The sequence below is a fragment of the Athene noctua genome, chromosome 7, assembly GCF_965140245.1.
Source record: "Athene noctua chromosome 7, bAthNoc1.hap1.1, whole genome shotgun sequence".
Taxonomy (NCBI): domain Eukaryota; kingdom Metazoa; phylum Chordata; class Aves; order Strigiformes; family Strigidae; genus Athene; species Athene noctua.
Genome location: NC_134043.1, coordinates 21,253,844 through 21,274,896, shown reverse-complemented (window position 1 = coordinate 21,274,896; position 21,053 = coordinate 21,253,844). Strand labels below are relative to the sequence as shown.

The following is a 21,053-nucleotide window of genomic DNA, read 5'->3' as shown; positions in this document are numbered from 1 at the left end:
GTAGTTCCAACCCCCTGCCGTGGGCAGGGACACCTTCCACTAGCCCAAGTTGCTCAAAGCCCCATCCAACCTGGCCTTGAACACTGCCAGGGAGGGGGCAGCCACAGCTTCTCTGGGCAACCTCTGCCAGGGCCTCACCACCCTCACAGTAAAGAATTTCTTCCTTATATCTCATCTAAATCTTCCCTCTTTCAGTTTAAAGCCATTACCCCTCATCCTATCCCTACACTCCCTGATGAAGAGTCCCTCCCCATCTTTCCTGTAGCCCCCTTTAAGTACTGGAAGGCTGCTATAAGGTCTCCCCAGAGTCTTCTCTTTTCTAGGCTGAAGAACCCCAACTCTCTCAGCCTGTCCTCACAGGGAAGGTGCTCCAGCCGCCCAGTCATCTTCGTGGCCTCCTCTGGACCCACTCAAGCAGGTCCATGTCCTTCTTATGTTGGGGGGCCCAGAGCTGGACATACAGTGCTGCAGCTGGGGTCTTACAAGGGAGGAGTAGAGGTGGAAAATCACCTTACTTGACCTGCTGGACATGCTTCTTTTGATGCCGCCTGGGATACTGTTTGCTTTCTGAGCTGCGAGCAAATACTGCTGGCTCATACTGAGCTTCTTGTTAATCAACACCTCTAAGTCCTTCTCCTCAGGGCTGCTTTCAATCCATTCTTTGCTCAGCCTATATTTGTGCTTTGGATTGCCTTGATCCATGTGCAGGAGCTTGCACTTGGCTTTGTTCAACTTCAGGAGGTTTGCATGGGTCCACCTCTCAAGCCTGTCCAGGTCCCTCTAGATGGCATCCCTTCCCTCCAGCGTATCAACCACACCAACAGAGCTTGGTGTCATCAGCAAACTTGCTGAGGGCGCATTCAATCTCACTGTCCATGTCACTAACAAAGACGTTAAACAGCACTGGTCCCAACACCAGCCCCTGAGGAATGCCACTTGTCCCCTTTTCCACCCTTGCCTCAACTCCTCCACAGTTCAAGAGAGAATACATCTGTTTGTTACTTGATACTTGATACTGACACGTGGTCAAGTCAGTGTGGTTTCAGCATCTTCTAGCCTTCCTTGTGTGATGTCCTCAAAGTTCTTCACTAAAATAACATGCTAAACTCACATCTTGTATGTCACCTGAGCCTCCATTCCTGTCCACTCGTGGAATACCTACCTGCTCATTCCAGCAATCTTACCTCTGTGGTGGACCAAGAATCTGAACCAATGGCTACTTGCTCATTTCTTCATCTTTCAGTGCAAATGCTCTCTCTGGCATCTTTGAGTACATCCGGACTTTGGCCGGCTGATCAGGGGAGATTCATGATCTTATGCCAGGTGTTCTTACCTCATGTTTGTCATAGCTTACTTTCAAATCCTGCTCAAGGCTGTCTCAGTGTTTCATTTGAGTCAGGAATTAATTTTTCTGTTTTGCTCTAATGTGACTTATGGTAAGTATGCTATTGTCAAACTCTCTCTGCATGATGCTGTCTTTGAATAACTGGCTCTTCAGTCTTTGTACTGCTAAGACAGAGATGAATGGCTTTTTGTAACAAGCACTATCTAAAGTCTATACAGACAGTCACTTAAAGAGAAAGAAACTATTAATTTTTTAGACTTATGTATTCAAGCCCACAATTTGTTTCTCTTCCTTGGAGTCCTAAAAGGCTTTCTCAGGCTTTCCTAGCTATAAAGTAATTAAGCACAGGAGGAACATGTCTTATGCTTGTTAGGGTCATATAGCATACATAGAAGATAAGGTTTGATTTAATCCATAAAGGTCCTGGTGAAGTAAAAATTATTTGGCTTTCTGTGCTTGTATATGTGAATCTTACATGGTTACCCACAGGAAAAAAAAAAAAAAAAAAAGGAGGTAACAGTTAAATAACCTCTACAGCCTTTGATGGACTCCTTCAAAGGACTCTGATATGAGATCTGGCACATCAAATCTTTGGGAAATTTCTCCTGTTTAAGCATAAAATTATGAAGTTGACAACTTCCAGAGTGGAGGTAAATAAAGTACTTTACTATTTTAAGTAGAAAGTATGTTCCAGACATAATCCTATAATCTTCCCTTCCATCCCAAAGACGGTAACTTCTTCCTCATTTGCACCAGGGACAGAGTTTGGAACTTCTTCACAGAAGAAGCAAAAGTTAAAGAAAAAATTGATAAGTACTACTGAAGATATTTCCTGGTTTGATATAGATTTCAGGAGGCCCTGATACATCTATTAGTTAGGTCCAGTGTAGGAATTCCTGGAAAGTCTGTGGCTGCTGAGCTGCCAAGATCTATTGAAGCTATTTTGTTGTGGGAACTATAATATATTTATAGCTTACTATGTGTTTCAGGTATGTGTCCCACAGTAAGGCTGAATCTAGTAAAGCTTCCTTATATTCTCTTCATACAGCAAGGCTAAATTTGTATTTTGCACAATCCTTATTTTATACATATGCACAGCTCTGGTACAAAAGTGATTTTTCTTTTTCAGTTCCATTTTGCTGTCTTCTTTGGACAGTTGTCCAAAAAAAAGATACACTAACAATAAAAAACAACTGGAGTACTAATTTGCATTGACATATTATCATACCAGCTAGAAGATAAGACAGACAATTAGCACTGCAGTAATTCTTTCATTTTACGTATATGATGTTGGAAAATAAATGTAATGAAAATGTCAACATGAAAAAAATTTATATATATATATATGAAATACTGCTTTCTTCTAAAGAAGACATGGTTTCCCACAACATTTTTTTTTTCTTCCTGGATGAATATCAACTGAGATGTAAAGCAGTCTAGAACCCATTTGTTTTTGTAGGTGTCAGGTGTTGCTTCTCACTTGCACTTACTGCTATTCCACCTACCTGAAGCTATAGGAAGGTGAACAAGCAGAATCATCCTAGGCTTTTGCAGCTTGCTCACCAGAGTCAGCCTGACCAACAACATCCCAGCCTTGAGGAAATTCATGGGTAATTTAAACAAACAAACAAAAAAACCCAAAACAACTCTGCAAACATCTTTTTCCAATTTATTGGCATTATATTCTGTATCAAGGAATAACAGAAAATAGGCTCAAAAGAACAGCCTCTTTTAAAATAAAAAATACATTTAGAATTGCATACATCTGATCTAGATTTGAAGAATAAGTAAAAATGAGAGCTGTAGTTGCCACTTTTAACCCACTACAGAGTCTTTTCAGCAAGACTGACAATTTTTATATGCTAAATTTTTAACTCATTAAGAAATACTAATTTATCTTTTTTTCTGCATTCAATCCACTTTTCAATTGATTCTCACTTTTTTCTGTCCATTTGCTGTAATTTATGTGCGTAGGTGTCGGGTGTGTATGAACGGGTGCTATCTTGGATTTATATTATGTAAGATAATGTTCCGGTTATCCTGATGTTCCTCACATATTCCCAAAGCAAATACCAAAAAAGCACATGGCAAAAACACTGATAAAGCAATTGCCTCCAACTGTGTGTATTGAAGAAATTAAAGACTTCTTCCTAAGGTGGACTTTACAGTCAGTCGAGCATCTGACCAGCATGTAAAAATGCAGTTTTACATGACAAATACGATAGGGCAAAGGCTCAACACTGGTGGGAAAAAAAAAAAAAACAAAACCAAAAATCAAACAAAAACAAAACGCAAACAGAAAACAACTTCTAAAAGTTTTAATTTTCTTTTCTTCTTTTCTTAAAAAACCTTCCAGGGGGACTGGATAGCTCAAGGGGTTGGTAATAGGATACAGAGCCTTTCATCTCTAGGTCACCAGTTCGCATCCAGGCCAGGTCAGTAGTGACCAAAAATTGTTACCATTTGATGGGTTTTCAGTGACCTATATGAAATAAGTTGTTGGAACTGTTGTAGGAACAGTTGCTGGAAGCTGTTCACTTCTTATTCAAGAAGATGTGGCTGATGTTTTGGCGGTCTCAGTAACAAGACCTGTTCACCTAAAGATGCGAGACACCCTGATGACATTTTGTAGAACTCTTTCTTTCTACAACTAGAATCAATTCATGACTGTTGTAACAATTACTGTAGCTATTAGTATTCTGCTGCCTGTTCTGGATCTGTGCTGTGGTCCACTGGATCTCAGGGTTCTTAAAAAAGGTAACTGCTACAGGCACTCAAAATCATACAAAACCATTCTTTGTGTGAGCACAGGTAACCCTAATTTATTTAGTTTCAGGACTAAATCCCCATCTTTCTTTCTTGACATCTTTTATTTTCAGGTTTTTCACCAAGATGAAACAGAGGAATTCAATCAGTGTAACACACCCAGAACATCTTTATGGGTGAAGCCAAAAAAAAAAAAAAAAAAAGATAAAAAAAGTACTAGCTGGCCTAGAATTTCAAAGCAGCGATAGCATAATACACTGTCATAGATCAGGTCAGACTTGGAGTAAATTCCAGAAACATTGCATTCCTAATTTTTGTGTTGTTCTCAGTTCCATCAAGCTAAGTAGCAACAGATTTCTTCTCCCCACAGGATAGTAAAAAAACATTTCCCTCACTTCTTTGGAAATGGTTTCTTATGTTCAGAATATTACTGGGACCTTGTTAGACTTTTAAAACACTTTTTAAAATGGTTAGCTTATGCTAACATCACCTAGATACTTCACATTTTCTGTAATAGAAATCTCAAGAAGCAAGCATGCTTCCTTTAAATTTATCACCAAAAATAGAAGCTGCCAAGAAAAGCTAAATTAAAAAAAAATCATAGTTTTATAAAAGATAAGGATAATCCTCACTTACAGATAGGTCCCATTTCTACTGTCTGGCAATGGATGTGGCCCTTAAAATGAGAAGAAAATATGCCCTGAAAATAACATTTCTACCTAAGATCTCTAAACAGGTCCTAATTCCTGGCCATAACATTTGGGAGGAGGAGGGTGCTGAGTGACGAGTAACGCAACCACAATACTCCGCTTCCAAAGGCCTTCAAGAGGCTGTGAAATACAGGTAGTAAGACTGAGCAGCTCTGAGCTTGCCCAGAATTATGTTGGTAGTGGGGAAGATCCCTCTATGTTGCAGAAAGTAGGGAACTAAGATGGACTAAGACACCTTAATACACCCCAAGTATCTGCCAATCCCTTCCTGTCTTACTGCAGGAATTGGATTACTGAGAATCAGATCCCTACTATATATTTTATTTTACCTTCCTGCAAGGTCCTAGAAGTTTTACAGAGAAAAAAAGTAAAATTTAAAATAAAACATAACTTGTAAATGACATCTGGATACTTAAGGAGAAATGATTCCTCAGCTATTAGCTAAGCAAGTATCTCAAAAGATTTGATAGCTCTGACAGACACATGTGATTGATTACTGTATATATCAGAAAAATACATTTTTTATCTACATAAATCATTATTGACATCTTGCCTGTGAGGGGCCGAGAAGGCAACTGGCCAAAAGTAATTTAAAATACAAAATCAAAACCTGTAAATATGTTCTTGATATATGTCCTTCTTTAGATAAATGAAGGGTATTGCTGACTTAAACTCAATACATGAAACAATAAGACTGGAGCTTGAAATAAATTATGTTGATTCAAGTAGACACATATTGCAAAACTGTCTTGCTTTTCTATACAAAGAAATTAATCTTTGTTATAATCTTGCATGGAACAATATGACAATAAAGATATGTAATTAATTCCTGCACAATCCTTTAAATGTAGAGCTTAGTTTCTAGATTCATGGCATTTGTGTTTTCAGCTTAAATTTCAAAGCTATGTTGATCAAATGTAAAGGTTGCCATTTTTCTTTTAACATTTTTAAGCTATAATTTGATGCATTTTTATAATTTTATTATGTCTGTATTTATATTTAACACATTTTTTTTTTATATAGAACACATCACTGTCAAGCTTCATCTTACTACCACCAGGTCTTCTCTTTTGTTTTGTTGGGTTTGTTTTATTTTTTAATTAATTTAATTTTCTCACTTATTTTACTTTCGTTACATGTACTAATGTTAAGTATTTAAAAGAAAAGTGCAATGCTACAGTTATTAATATACTGCTTTAACATTTATAGTATTAGTTTCTGAACAAGCATTTATTAAGCACTGGTAAAACATTATACAAAACTTTATTGCTGTAAATATTCTTACACTCTTTTCTTTTTCCCCCTGTATTTGTGTACTAGGTGGTTGTGAATGCCCTTTTAGGAGCAATTCCATCCATCATGAACGTGCTTCTCGTTTGTCTTATATTCTGGCTAATTTTCAGCATCATGGGAGTAAATCTGTTTGCTGGGAAGTTCTACTACTGTGTTAACACCACAACTGATGAAAGGTTTGAAGTCGACCAAATCAACAATTTTAGTCAGTGCGAGGAACTCATAAAAAACAATCAAAGTGCCCGATGGAAAAACGTGAAAGTAAACTTTGATAATGTAGGATTTGGGTATCTTTCTTTACTTCAAGTAGTAAGTGATCATTCTTTATATACCTCTTACTGTTTATATGTAATAGTGAAAAGGAATTCTAGCAACAAAGACAGAAGAGATATTTACCCGATAATTTTTATCTGTGACTTAGTAATACCACTGCACTGATAACTGATTACGCTTTTCATAGTAAGCAACAAGTAGAGCCTACTAAGATGAATAGAGAATTTTTAGGACATCTGACAGAGCAAGTGCTATTCTTCCTATTTATAGCTCCCTTCATCCTCTAACCCCTTCTGACTTTAAAAGTGTCTAGAAGCACCTAGAAATGCTATTCAGCTATCTGAATACTTCAAGTTTTACTGTTGTTGAAAAAGAAAATTCTGCATTAGTGTGGTTAAATCAGAGAGAAGAATTCCAGGTAGGAGATCCCATCTCAGTGGGATGAGAGCTGCCACCAGTGCAGACTTACGTGATCTAAGAAGCAATTTCTCATTTGGAAGAGAAATAAGAAAAGAAAAATATCATTATATACTATAATCTATTAAATATTTTCCCTGCTATTTCTGTGCATAAGCACCGAGTGGAGTTTAGCAAAACCTGAGAGAATAAAAGAAGGAAGAAAATACATGCAGAAAGATACTGTAAGGTTATGCCTTCACCGTCAAAAATTGTGTCGTCACAACACTATCTATCTTTGTATTTTGGTGTAGCTAACAACCTGACTGAGCTTTAATCAAGAACATGTTGGACTCTGATCTACATTGTTTGCATTCAGCAACCTCTGTGTTTTTTTGAGGTTACTGTCTAATTCTGAAGAAACTTAGTTTTAATTTTTACAGTTTTTAAATAAGTTTCTGGCTTTTATGTTGCCATAAGAAATCTCAATACTACAAATCATTAACATGATGCAATGGTATTGACATGGTCCCGCACAGGGTCTAAAACTATTATCATGAGCACTGTGAACTGCCTCTCCCAGCTAATACAGTGTCTCACCTGTGTGACTGATAACTCTGACAATTTATATTTCACTATGATTAATTATTTACTTTAGTGTCATATCAGGGAAAAGTAGAGAGGGACCAGCAGTATTAAAGAAATAAACTACTCAATAAAATTTGATTTTATTCATTGGAAAATTGGATTGTAATAGAAAGACTTTAAATATTTCTTCGTCTTATTTTTGAAATCTGCTGGCCTAGGATCCCCCTTGGGGTTGGGTGGGCAGAATGTTTTATTACACATATTCAAGAGAAACAAAACATCAACAAAACTCTTTCCAACTGGTTTGCAAGTCTTTTTCCAGTAGTAACCTAGTTTATTCTGGGACAGGAATACCACCAGGTACATTTTTTCCTGGCTTTGTGTCCACAGTCACAACCCCTCAGCTACTTGCATATATATTTCAGTGTCCTGGTCATGCATAGCTTATTCCATCTTCTCTTCATTGAAAAAAACCAAATATTTCTTACATGAAGACTTAGATTCCTAAACTATTGGATTGTTCTGGAAGCAAATTGGGAGAAATTTGTCAATTGTTCCCATACTTCCAAAGGAAAAATTAATCTAGACCTACCACGGAGGGACCTAGCTCTCATGGGAGGACAAGCCAGCTGTTTTAGCAGTATCTACACTAGAGATTTTGCAGTGATATTAAAAAGCTTGCCTAATGGATGGATTTGTTTTTGTGTGAGCAGAATGTCAGTGACCACACCACTTACTTTTTCTGTATTACTAAAATGCTTATAAAAGCATAAAGAAATTTTTTTGTTTGACATACCAGAAAAAAATGTCATTGCACAAAACAGACACGTAGCCCTTCATCTTTTAGAGTTTGGTAAATAAGCCACTAGTAGTGATTTTGCAGTTATAGAATGATAAAAGCCCTAGCGTAGAGAAACAAAATATCAGCTTGATTTAAAATGTGCAGAATCTAAATTTTTTTCATCTGCATGAACACTTGAAAGGCCACAATTCATAAATGTTTTAGATTCTTACATAACTGTAAGCAACTGTAATTCATAAAGTAATTTTCTGTTTGATATATAAAGTGTTCGGGATGAGAATCTAGAAGAGGATTCTAAACCCATCATGTTGAGATGAAATGTGAGAAGTGAAAAGGTTTGTCATAACCCTAGATTTCCCTACCCTTTCTCATACACTTGTAGTAATAGTAAAGATGAATAAATACTAAGGTATTACTCAATTAGAGGTATCCATTACTGTCAGAAACAAAGATAAAGCTATTGAAACTTGAGTATTTGGCCCAAAATAAGCCTGAAAAGTCTGATGGTTGCGAGTGGATACGCTTTCTGTGCACCCCACATGAACATTAATGGCCTTTTTTTAACATCTTAATGATTAGTTGAAAAGTCTGCCGAAGTAATTTTGTTCTCCGCTTTAACAACCTCAGGCACAGACTTTTGTTTAAGTTGTGATGGACCTGAGAAAATAACCTCATACAGGTCATTGTCATTTTGCTAATGACAAACTCAGTGATAAGTATCAATGTGTGAATTTTTTCAGGAAGCTAGAAACTAGTTACAGAAATCTGCCTCTTACAATCCAGTATTATTTCCATTCTCCATTCTACCCTCTGACTCATGCCCTTTGGGCCAGTCGGAGAAGAATATTGTAAATCCCTTCAGCTTTTCCAGGCTAGAGGTAACACAACATAAATCTATCTTCTGCATTACTAAGGTTTTCTATCTGCAGTGAATACTACTGGAAGTAGTAGCATTTTCATGACAAAAAAAATCCAAATGTAAAGCCAAAAGAACTCCAAACCCTGGTACTAAGGACCTTATTATTCTGGGAAAGACACAAATGAGGCCTGTGAATAATTTTTGGTTCAGATTATCAAAAGCCTATTCTGGTAGTATATGGGTCTGTTCATTGCAGAAAAAAACACTTTTTTTATAAGTAATGTAGAAAAGAAACAGATATTTCACACATGAATACTCAAAAGAAGTGGGATAATTTCAGAAAGAAATATTCAGGGCTCAAAAAATAGATTGGAAATGTGTGGCAGTAGCTTTTTAAGCAAAAAGAACCGACAAGCTCTTTCTTGAGTATCTTTGGTGGTGAATGTCAATGAATTTCTGGAATGATGGACCTGAGAAAAGAATAGAAATTAATTTTTGCTTTGTAGATTGTATTTTTTTTCTTGGGGGGGGGGGGGGGGGGCGGGGCTGTGAAAAATCTTTAGTATTGATAGTAAGGTTATAATTCTTTCTGCCCCAAAATACAGGCTAAGAATATGGGCCATTGATAGAACCAAGTTTTATAGACTTTGTAGATCAGCAACTATTTTCCAAAATTCTTACATAATTTGAAGTTGGAGTGTAAATATTCATGCCATCAGTCATATAAGTACCCCTTCTCTCAATAAGAATTTTTTTCTTCTACGATGCAACTTAGCTCATGGTGTCTATGCGAATTTCAAACTTCTTACCTCATTTCTTGGTCTGAACTTGTTTGAGTATTTCTCTGTCCCTAAAGAAAAACATCAAAGCAGAGACAGATCTGCTGGAGAAATTCCTTTCACAATTTTCATGCATCAATGAGTGAAGAGGAAAAGGTTGGTGTACACAAACAGATGTGGCATCTGCCCTGATAATTTTATGGCTTTATGCCTTTTTAACTTGAACCTAGTGTTTGGATTCTTTGGTAAGTAAATCTCCCGGAGGCCCGCTTTTATCCTGCTGGTAAGCGTATATCCTGCTTACTGGGATAAAATGTGGCAAAATAGTGGCTCTTAGCACAGTGTTATATTATTCTGCTGTTACTGATACAAATAAGAAAACACATCTTGTGAAATGGAGGGTAAAAAAATCAGAAGCTGAATTCTAGGGCTGTAAGATTAGGATGGCTTCAAAGTTCCAGCAGGTTGGTATTTTAAAAGCAAGATGCTATTGTATCTCCAAAAGGGACTGTGAATCTTGCTGGTGGTTATTTTTGGTAAAGAAATGGAGTGGTGAAACTCCAGCATTACTTATAACTTCATTAAAAAATATTCATCAGGGAAAAAAGTCTACATATTTTATCAATAGTAAAGTAGATTGGGGGAATTTTTGTTTTGTTGGCTTTTCTAACTACATTTGTGTCTGCATTTGAATATATGTCTTTCAAATTTTCTTGAGGGAAAAAAAAAATATTTGGAAAAGATGCTGATTTCTGTTACTCTGCAATCAATTAATTACACCTGATTTAGTGTCACTGAAAATCTAGAATATATTTTTATATTTTACTATACAAAAAGGAAACTGAGAATTTGATCTCTCAGTCATATTTCTGTGTTATTTTCTATTCAGTATGCACAAACACCCAAATAATACCTTATTTCTGTAAAGAAAATGTGTTGAAGATATATTTAAGCTTAACATAAGCAGGCCTAAGCTTCTACTGAATGCAGTAGAAATAGCTCTTCCACTAAATATGATGCCTTTACAGTGAACCTCCAGTTCCATTATTTGCTATCATTCAGGCAACATATTTAAAATTACAAGTTCTCCTGCTGAACTGACATTTCTTTGAGAATTAAGAATCCGTTTTCTAAAAGCTAAGTTCTCAACTAGTGTAAATGGTTTTGCATAATGATGATTGTATTCACCTATTCCTACTGATCCTCAGGAGGGATTTAGAATAAAACAAATATGATAAGGGAACGTATTTTATTATTAAAATTACTTAATTTTAATTAGATTTTGGGATTGTATTTTTCTTCATTTCTTCAATAATGGAAATATCTTATGGTTTTGTGAAACTCACTGTGGAAAATACACATTTTACTTTAGATATTATATTTTGAACTGCAAGATAGTAATATGCTATATTTTTCCAGTCCTACACTCTTTTCAAGTTGCCTTTTTAATCATAATAATAAGCATACAACAGCTCAGTTCTTCGGCTCTTTTTCCTAGCACTAGCTGAAAGGTACTGTCTGTATATAATGGAGTACTTTACTGATGATAGTGAAGCTTAGTGTTTTAAAATTAGTCTATTTTTCTCCCATTCACTCTAGTTAGTCTAGGCTACACCAATAAATTTACAAATAACAGTAATTCCACTTTGCCTGGAGTGATATGCAAGGATTATCATGTGTCTGAATCTGAGGCAACAGCACACACTTTGCAGAAGAGCCAGACCATCATCTGCATCATCTTTATAATGTAGAAGTATGTTCATGATTTGCATTTAGTGTTTCAGGTTGAAGTGCTGATTTCAACTTAAGTTATGACATTCCAAAAAGTTCAAATAATGTACCAAGACAGAAACAAAAGTAGTGCCTGTAAAACATGAACTAATCATCCTGCTCTGTTTAGACCTTGTAAGACCTCAGCTGAAATACTGAGTTGCCATTTCAAGAGATGAACAAGCAGAAGAGAGCTCAGGGGAAAATAATGAGAATGATCAGAGTTCTGGAAAACAAGATTTACGTGGAAAGACTGAAGGAACAGTTATCACAGCCTAAAGAAGAAAGCCAGCAACAACCGGTTCGCAAATAAGCAAAAGGTGCTGCACAAAGGATTAGTACTCTGTTCTCCAGATGTGTAATGTTCATGACAAGCCACAGTCTTAAATGGCAACAGAACCATTTAGATATTATAAAACAATAATGAAAAATGCTGGAATAAGTAGTTTTTGTAAGGTTGTGGAGAATCCATCATTAAAAGTCTTTGAGAACAGGTTAAACAGATATTAGGAATTACATAAATAAAGCTGACCCTACCTCTCCTAATCTCTTGCAGTCCAAATATTCCACAAAGACTTTATTCAGCTGAGACTTCTACTTGTTTCAGATTTATTGTTGATTTATTGGTCCTCTGATACTGCATTTTGATTTCATCATCATACTGTAAGTTGCCTGAACTTCGTATTTTCTGTGATGGCCCCATGATGTGAAAGTTTTTGCATACTGGATTTGTACCTCAGGATAATCATGCTCTTTTTAGTGTTCCACTGTTTCAAAAGTGTAAGGGACCTTTTTTCCCTTAAGAAAATAATTCCTTCTCATTTTAAGTTCACTTCAGGACCATGCCAGATGCATTGTATGCTGCATAAGCAAAGCCTTTCTGAAACCTCCACTGGAAATGAAAACTCAAGATGATGGAGATACAGCAATAACCATAGATGAAGAGTGTACCACTCCCAGCTTGTTTGTGTGACTGGTCTCTATGGCAAGGAATATGAAGGAAACAATGATCTGCAGCCTTGTTTAGCAAAATTATAATAGAGACTAAATGGCAGAGACCTATCACACTTTTTTTTTTTTTTTTTTTTTTTTTTACTCTGGGCACAACTGGATTAAAAACTGAGTGATTTCTACTTGGAGATATTGTCTAGTAAAAAGAGAACTAATTGCTACAACAGAAAAAATTACTTTCTGTTTTGATCACTCAGATGAAGAAATCTACACCTCCCTGCCAATATTTACAGATTTTGGGCAGAAGAAATAACTACAGAAGTTCACTAAACATTGCCACATATGAGTTATACTAAGTCTTCAATGCACATAAAACACATTTTCTTCTTACCAGTTCATCTCAGAACATACATGAGGGATCTAGTCTCTGTAAAACAGAATACAATATATTGAAAATAGGAATACCAAATCAGGTAAAGTCTTTCAAAGTAGAGAAACTCGAGAAAAATCAAAATTTTGGTTGATACGAAAATACTTTCTCTGAGCTGATCAAATTTTTGGTTCCCTTTGGTTGCCACCTTTCTGACTGATTTGAGGGAGGGACTACACATCAGTCTTCATTGGTGGCAACTCAGTTACATAAAGCTATTTCTCAGCTGTACATAGCCTTTGCAGTTGACATGATTTGACGAAAATTTAGTCCACTAAAACAATATTGCATTCTATCATTTGTGATAATTAATTAGAAATAAAATCATTATACTCAGTGCTTAAAATGTTTATATAGAGACAAAATAGGGGGATACACAGCAGTGTATCCAATGAGCATTGTGAAGAAAGCCAAGAGACAAAATTATCTAGAAATCTCATGTTATGCTAATTATTCCTGGTGCTGTGCTCAGTTGCTGGAAATAATTATACGAATTGTCTTCAAGTTCTATGCTTAAACAGGTGTGTACTGTTTACAGGCTACATTTAAAGGCTGGATGGATATTATGTATGCAGCTATTGACTCAAGAGATGTAAGTACAATATTTTAAATTTTTTTTTTTTGAGGTCTATCAACAAGTTTGTATTTATATATCTTTCAAAATAAATTAATATCCATACAATAGAATGAAACAAAATTTAATTAACTAATATGAGAATCTTGGTAACAAACTGGAAAACTGCCAGATGCTGGCAGTAATAGATGGGATGGATAAAATACATTGACATAAGTGACAGGAGTATTGTCTAAACACAAAATATTAAGGATATTTTGACCGAGGTTGCCACTTGTTCAGTTGAAATTTTCACATGAAATCTTAGGAATTATATTTCACTTTTTTTTTTTCATTAGGTATTAGAGCAACCCAAGTATGAAGACAACTTGTACATGTATTTGTATTTTGTCATCTTTATCATTTTTGGGTCTTTTTTTACCCTGAACCTGTTCATTGGTGTCATTATTGATAACTTCAATCAGCAAAAAAAGAAGATAAGTATTGTTTCATTTCTCTTCTAAAGATATTCTAAAATATTGTAATTTTGCAGGTGCATGATATATGGAATGTTCACCCAAGGTCTGTTTAAAATTGAAAAAGGTGACATATACTAGAATATAAAATCTTATCAAGATGTAGTATGCATTAACATCGTAAGATTTTACATTGTAGTGAATGGGACAGACCCTGTTGTTTTCAATGTCCAATTTAGTCTTCCTCAAGTCATCTGCTCTTCCATGCCTAAACCTGATGAAATCTCTTTACACAATCAAACCCCTGATTTAGGCCTCTACACTAAAGCACTCATAATTTCTTTATTTTTTTTCTTCTTGATTTGTAGTGATTTTATCAGCACACACACAAAAAATTCCTACCTGGTTACGAAAAAAAACCCCATTATTTCATCACACTAATGCTATTTTAATGATCCCAAGTATTTGTGGTACTGAATGACCTGAAACTGTACAGAACAGCAGTTGTTTGTAACTATCTCATGGCCTTTTTTTATTGTTTCATAGTGCAGATGTAAATAATCACACTGGCATAGATGGTCTGAGAATCAGATGCTCATCATTAAAATTATTTTCTGTAAATAGATAAGGTAATGAAAGCTAAAGGGCAAAAAGCAGCTATGAATACCTGACTGGATGTCAGCACTTTGTTTGGGTTTATGTTACTAATGAGAGAAGTCAAGTAATATTTTTGGAAGCTGTACATGCTAGAGGCCTTGTTATGGTTTAACCCCAACCAGCAACTAAGCACCACACAGTCACTCGCTCACTCCCCTCACCCAGGGAGATAGGGAAGAGAATTGGAAAGAAAAAGTAAAACTCGTGGGTTAAGATAAAGATAGTTTAATAGGACAGAAAAGGAAGGGGGAAAAAAAAAAAAGTTAATAATAAATTATAATTACAATATTAATAGAATTAGAATACACAAAACAAATGATGTACAATGCAATTGCTCACCACTCACTGACCAATGTCCAGCCAGTTCCCAAGCAGCGGTCCCTAGCCAGCTTTCCTCCCGGTTTATATACTGGGCATGATGTCATATGGTATAGAATATTCCTTTGGTCAGTTTGGGTTAGCTGTCGTGGTTGTGTCGCCTCCCAATTTCTTTTCATCTTTCTTGCTGGCAGGGCATGAGAAGCTGAAAAGTCCTTGTCTTAGTCTAAACACAACAACAACAAACATCATGTGTTATCAACACTATTCTCACACTAAATCCAAAACACCTAGAGCACTAACACATTCCTGTACTGAAAACCTGACTTTGTCTGCTTCCTTTATTTCACTAAAATTGCAGTTCAGAAGTGACAATACTGAGCAGCCCAGACTATTCGAGCTTATCATCGCAGATGCTGCATCTCTTCCTATAAAAGAAAAGCAGTACTGAAAAGGATTTCTTGGAGCACGAGGAAAAGAAGTGTAGAAAAATGCTGCATTACTCTTTTTTGTGAGATGCAGTACTGGTTGACTAGATAACTTCTGGACTAAAAGCTTACTTAGATTGCAGACAGCTGAATTTGACAGCTAAGAGGTTTTACCCAGTTAATCTTCTCGATTTTCATGAAATAAATCAATCACATGTCTCCTTAAGAGTTTTTTCAACAGCATATAAATGTGATTATAACCAGTTTTGATTTCATGTTTTTACTTTGGAGGTCAAGACATATTTATGACAGAAGAGCAGAAGAAATACTACAATGCAATGAAAAAGCTGGGATCAAAAAAACCACAAAAACCTATACCAAGACCAGGGGTAAAATTATTTATGTACATCAGACTGATAGCTATTTATGAACAGCTCAGGTTTTATTGTTGTACTGAAAGCAGAAAAATGCCCATGTGAAAATTATCCTTAACTAGTGTATCAGTCAGCAAAAATGGAAAACACACTAAAAAAAAATATTTTTCCCTTGCAACCATTTTAACTTCAATTTGACCACTCAAGATCACTAGTTATATTTTTACTGAAGTCTCATAGGCCTTACTGCATGTATTTTCTACTATCTTCTAACAGGAAAAGAAAAACAATTACAGTTTGTATTGGATGTTTCTTTTTTTATTTTCTCCTCAGAACAAATTCCAAGGCATGGTCTTTGATTTTGTGACACAGCAAGTATTTGACATCAGCATCATGATTCTTATTTGTCTTAACATGGTTACCATGATGGTAGAAACTGATGACCAAAGTGAAGAAATGGAAAATATTTTATACTGGATAAACCTGGTGTTCATTGTTCTTTTCACTGGAGAATGTGTTCTGAAATTAATTTCACTTCGCCATTACTATTTCACTATAGGCTGGAACATTTTTGATTTTGTAGTTGTCATTCTCTCTATAGTAGGTAAGTCTTGTTTATTAAATTAAAAAGAGGGTAAAATGAATATAAGGAGAACTTTTACTCAAATAGAGCTATATGGTTGGCTTTTGCCCTTACAAGTTTTACAACTCAGTCAGTGATGTAATTTTTCATTTTATCTAATAATTTAGTTAATCCAGCCATCAAAATTGTTATAATAATTCAACATACATTGTACTTCAACATCTTAAGTAAAACTGGTATAACAGAAATATCGTTAATGGCTACATAGAACTACCAACTTTAAAACTATTTTTCTAAATTTCTACTATGATATGGAGACTAAGTGGTAAAGTACCTTGGTTTTATTTTTTTCTGTTTTAGGTATGTTTTTAGCCGAGTTGATAGAAAAGTATTTTGTATCCCCCACACTATTCAGAGTCATCCGACTTGCCAGAATCGGTCGAATCCTGCGTCTCATTAAAGGCGCTAAGGGAATCCGCACTCTGCTTTTTGCTTTGATGATGTCTCTCCCTGCTTTGTTCAACATTGGCCTGCTGCTCTTCCTGGTCATGTTTATCTATGCGATATTTGGCATGTCCAACTTTGCCTATGTTAAGAGGGAAGCTGGTATAGATGACATGTTCAACTTTGAAACGTTTGGCAACAGCATGATCTGCCTGTTCCAGATTACCACATCTGCAGGCTGGGATGGTTTGTTAGCCCCAATTCTTAACAGTGGGGAGCCAGACTGTGACCCTAATAAAGCTCACCCGGGGAGCTCTGTGAAAGGCGACTGCGGCAACCCTTCTGTTGGGATTTTCTTCTTTGTCAGCTACATTATCATATCGTTTCTGGTAGTGGTGAACATGTACATTGCTGTGATTTTGGAGAACTTTGGTGTTGCTACTGAGGAAAGTGCGGAACCCTTGAGTGAGGATGACTTTGAGATGTTCTATGAAGTCTGGGAAAAGTTTGATCCCAATGCAACACAATTCATGGAATTTGAGAAATTGTCTGATTTTGCAGCAGCACTTGAGCCTCCTCTTCATCTACCCAAACCAAACAAAGTCCAGCTTATTGCAATGGATCTGCCCATGGTAAGCGGTGACAGAATTCACTGCCTTGACATCTTGTTTGCTTTCACAAAGCGTGTTTTGGGGGAAAGTGGGGAGATGGATGCCCTCAGGATACAGATGGAAGATCGGTTTATGGCATCCAATCCTTCTAAAGCTTCCTATGAACCAATTACAACCACATTAAAAAGAAAACAGGAGGAGGTATCTGCTGTCATTATTCAACGGGCTTACAGACGTCACCTTTTAAAACGAACAGTAAAACAAGCTTCCTTTATCTATAACAAAAACAAAAGTGAAGGAGGGGCTGGTCAGGGCATGAAAGATGAAATCCTGATTGACAAGTTAAATGAAAACTCATTTACAGAGAAAACTGATATAACCGCATCAACAGCAGTTTGCCCACCTTCTTATGATCGTGTAACAAGGCCAGTCAAAGAAAAGCACGAAAAGGAAGATAAAGATGTCCAGAAATAAAAGCAAATAGCAAGCAAAATCACCTTTGTGCAAAATAGTTCATAGCCAGTAAGGATCATGTGTTTGTGTCAACAGGACTCCTGCTGGAGGTCTATGCCAAACTGACAATTTTTACAAATATACTGTACATTAAAGGTCAGTGCCTATTAAAAGATAGTGACCCCTTGTCAGTGACTGCGATATGGGGAAACAACCTTGACAGGAGGTTACTGTTCTCACTACCAGCTGACACTGCTGAAGAGGAGAGAAAAAATGGCTATTCAGACTGTAGGGACCAGTTAAAGGGGTGCAAATCAAGTATTTGTGTGTTTAGCATAGAATAATATGGTAATTCTATCCACTGTTTGCATTTCAACTGCCACATACATCATATTTTTACAAAATCTGTGTTGGTGGATTCATCTTATTTTTATTCATATGTTGTTTATTATATGTGACTATTTTTGTAAATGGGGCTTCTGCTGGGGAACGGTATTCAGTACACCTTTACAGGTGCAAAGGCCAGGTGTTCTATTATATGACTAATATACACACAGAAATGATTTGCATGAAGGCATGCTGCACTTATAGATCATGCATGAAAATAACATTAATCACAAGGAACAACATTTTTTTAGCGCATTGTTTGTGGAAAGGAATAACAGATTTTGAGGTGCTTAATTAACGTTTTCACGTTGTATCACATCCAAACAAGTCTTGGTATGCCTGTAAAGTCCCCTATAACTCACAAGAACAGTAGAGATGGATTATTTTTCGCACAGACCATTGTGTTTCAGAAAGTGCAAACTTCTGTCTAGGTCTGGAGTCACAGATTTTGTCTTTGTCAATGTCTTTCTGCATACAAATACTAAATTAATCTGCCTCAGCCCTCCAAATTGATCAAAATGAGCCCTTCATAAAGTTGTTCTGCTTTGTCCTGCAGTATTGTTTAGCCATCTTCAGCTCTCAGTAAGGTGACGTTGTACATGTTAATGAAAAGCCCTCTGCTATGTAAATAGTAATTTTTAACCTGTGGTGCATGTTTGAGCAAACAGATAATGACCTTAGCACATTTATTGCATCAAATATGTACCACAATAAGTGTAATGTGCAAGCATTCAACGGGTAAAATTATGTATTATCTACCATTATAGATAGTTTGGATGCTATCAATGCATGTTTATATTGCCTATGCTGCTGTTCCTTTGACTGTCCAGGATTCTTAAATATGGAAAGCCATACATCAGAGCTAAATGAAATAAACTACTCAACAAGACCTCATTCCTCCATACCATTAAGCAATATTTTGCAGCTATTTAGGAGCTTATTTGTTTTACTTTTTTGAATTTTCAGTGAAAAGCATATAGTGTATATCCAAACTGTACAGACATGTTGAAAAATACTAAACCTGTTGAAAATAATATTAGAATTTTATAAGCAAATATAAATACTGTAAAAATCATTTAATTTTCTTTTTCAGCATTATGTACATAAACCAGGAACTGAATTTTATCTTCAGGTTGATGTCACACCTTTTTTGTTACTTTCTGTCCATAGCACTTTTTCACAGAAGAACTCCAGAGAACAAGATATAACTAATACAATGGATAGCTGTAGGTTCTTATTTTTAAAAATATTTGCGAACATGTCAATAGTTTCTGCAAAACGAGTTCATAATTTGCTTCTAAAAATCTAAAGTTTTTTGCAGTTGGGAAATGGTATAAAGTCCAAATTGAATGTCTAAGCAGTGCCTGCATCATAAGTTTCTAGATACAACCTTTCTTTCACAAAATCCTTAATCTTTTCTCACATTTACTCACAGACTTTTTTTGTTTTGGTTCATGCTGCACTAGAACAGTTCCAAGCGTTATCTTGAGCCCACAATACTTTTTCACAAAAAGAAAGTAGCAAAATTGTATAATTCAACACATCAGGACATTTTATGTTTCTTACACAGGAAAATTAAATAGAGATCAATTTTATTTAAATTATTGACTAATACTGTATTAGTGAACTGCATGCAGGAAAATGCTACTATTACCCTAGCTGATGCTAAAGAACATTATCAGTGCGCTGAAATAATAAAGATTACATTTTTTATTGTATGTTCCTTTTGTCTTTATTATCTGACATCAATATAAAAAAGCTATGCTTCTAAAACCACAGAATGAGAGGATACTGAAAACCCTTGCAGTGAGCTATACTGTTCTTCCACATAAGCAAATTCTTGGGATTTGCTAGTTAGTCACCACCTAGAAATTTCTAATTCAATGCATGTTAAGACACTGAGCATGATGATTCTGCATGTATCAGTAGTACTGCCCTGAGTAACTTCATGAGATCATGCAGCAGCTTCATGCAGTGGGGTACTCAACCCTCAAATACAACAGCTGTCTTGAGTGTGTCCCTGGAAGCTCAGAGTATTTACAGCAATGAGAAGTGATCATTCATGAGTTTACAAAGAGAAAATTAAGACTGAAAATAATACTAGATACATGACATTCCCCAGCCTGGATTATGAGGACCAGTTTATTCTTGCTAATTACTATTCACAAATAGGCTACAGAACATCTGATATTGAAGTGCATTTCTGAAAAAGGTGAATCGGTGTCAGAGTGAATAACTATTGGTCTTTTCTCAGGATTTTTTAAGAATCTCTCTGGAAGCACCATGATCCTAGAAGCTATCATTTGTGGATACTGATATGGAAAAATGCAAATACAACTGGAAAGTGGGCCTGTTCATTTTATATGCTTACATAATTTTATATTGCATTCCCCTACAACTTACAGTAAAAATATTCAGAGATGAGCACTGAACTTAGTATAAAACCAGTTCATGAGCAGTTGTATTGCATATGCTTGCTCGGTTGCTAATGCAGAAATAAAATTTCCTAGCATCTTCCCTGAAATTAATCACAAACCTTTTGAGGGAGAAAAATGTTTCTCCTTCAAATTGTTCTGAAATACATTATGAAAAAAGTCTAAAACATTGATAGAAAAGCAAAAGTATCAAAATGAAAAGATAAGTATTTTCAGATTAATATATAGACAAAATATGTCTTAAAAGTATGTAAGTTATCCACAAACTAACAGGAATAACAGACTGTTTTAAAAAATTAGGTAGTAAATCGAATAATATTTTTAATATTCTATACACAGCTTTTTAAACTTTGCTTTTCTCTAGAAAATAGT

General features: G+C 35.7%; 1 protein-coding gene across 1 annotated transcript in view; it reads left to right on the top strand.

Moving 5' to 3' along the window:
• The window catches only part of LOC141962301 (sodium channel protein type 1 subunit alpha-like), a 95,019-nt gene extending 75,095 nt beyond the window's left edge, over positions 1–19,924 (top strand). Inside the window, exons 25-30 of the mRNA XM_074910267.1 lie at positions 6,142–6,423; positions 13,501–13,554; positions 13,875–14,012; positions 15,679–15,783; positions 16,102–16,372; positions 16,712–19,924. Of these exons, the coding sequence (XP_074766368.1) occupies positions 6,142–6,423; positions 13,501–13,554; positions 13,875–14,012; positions 15,679–15,783; positions 16,102–16,372; positions 16,712–17,880 (2,019 nt within the window). The 3' untranslated portion in view covers positions 17,881–19,924. The remainder of the gene's footprint in view (positions 1–6,141; positions 6,424–13,500; positions 13,555–13,874; positions 14,013–15,678; positions 15,784–16,101; positions 16,373–16,711) is intronic.
• The last annotated feature ends 1,129 nt before the right edge of the window (positions 19,925–21,053 follow it).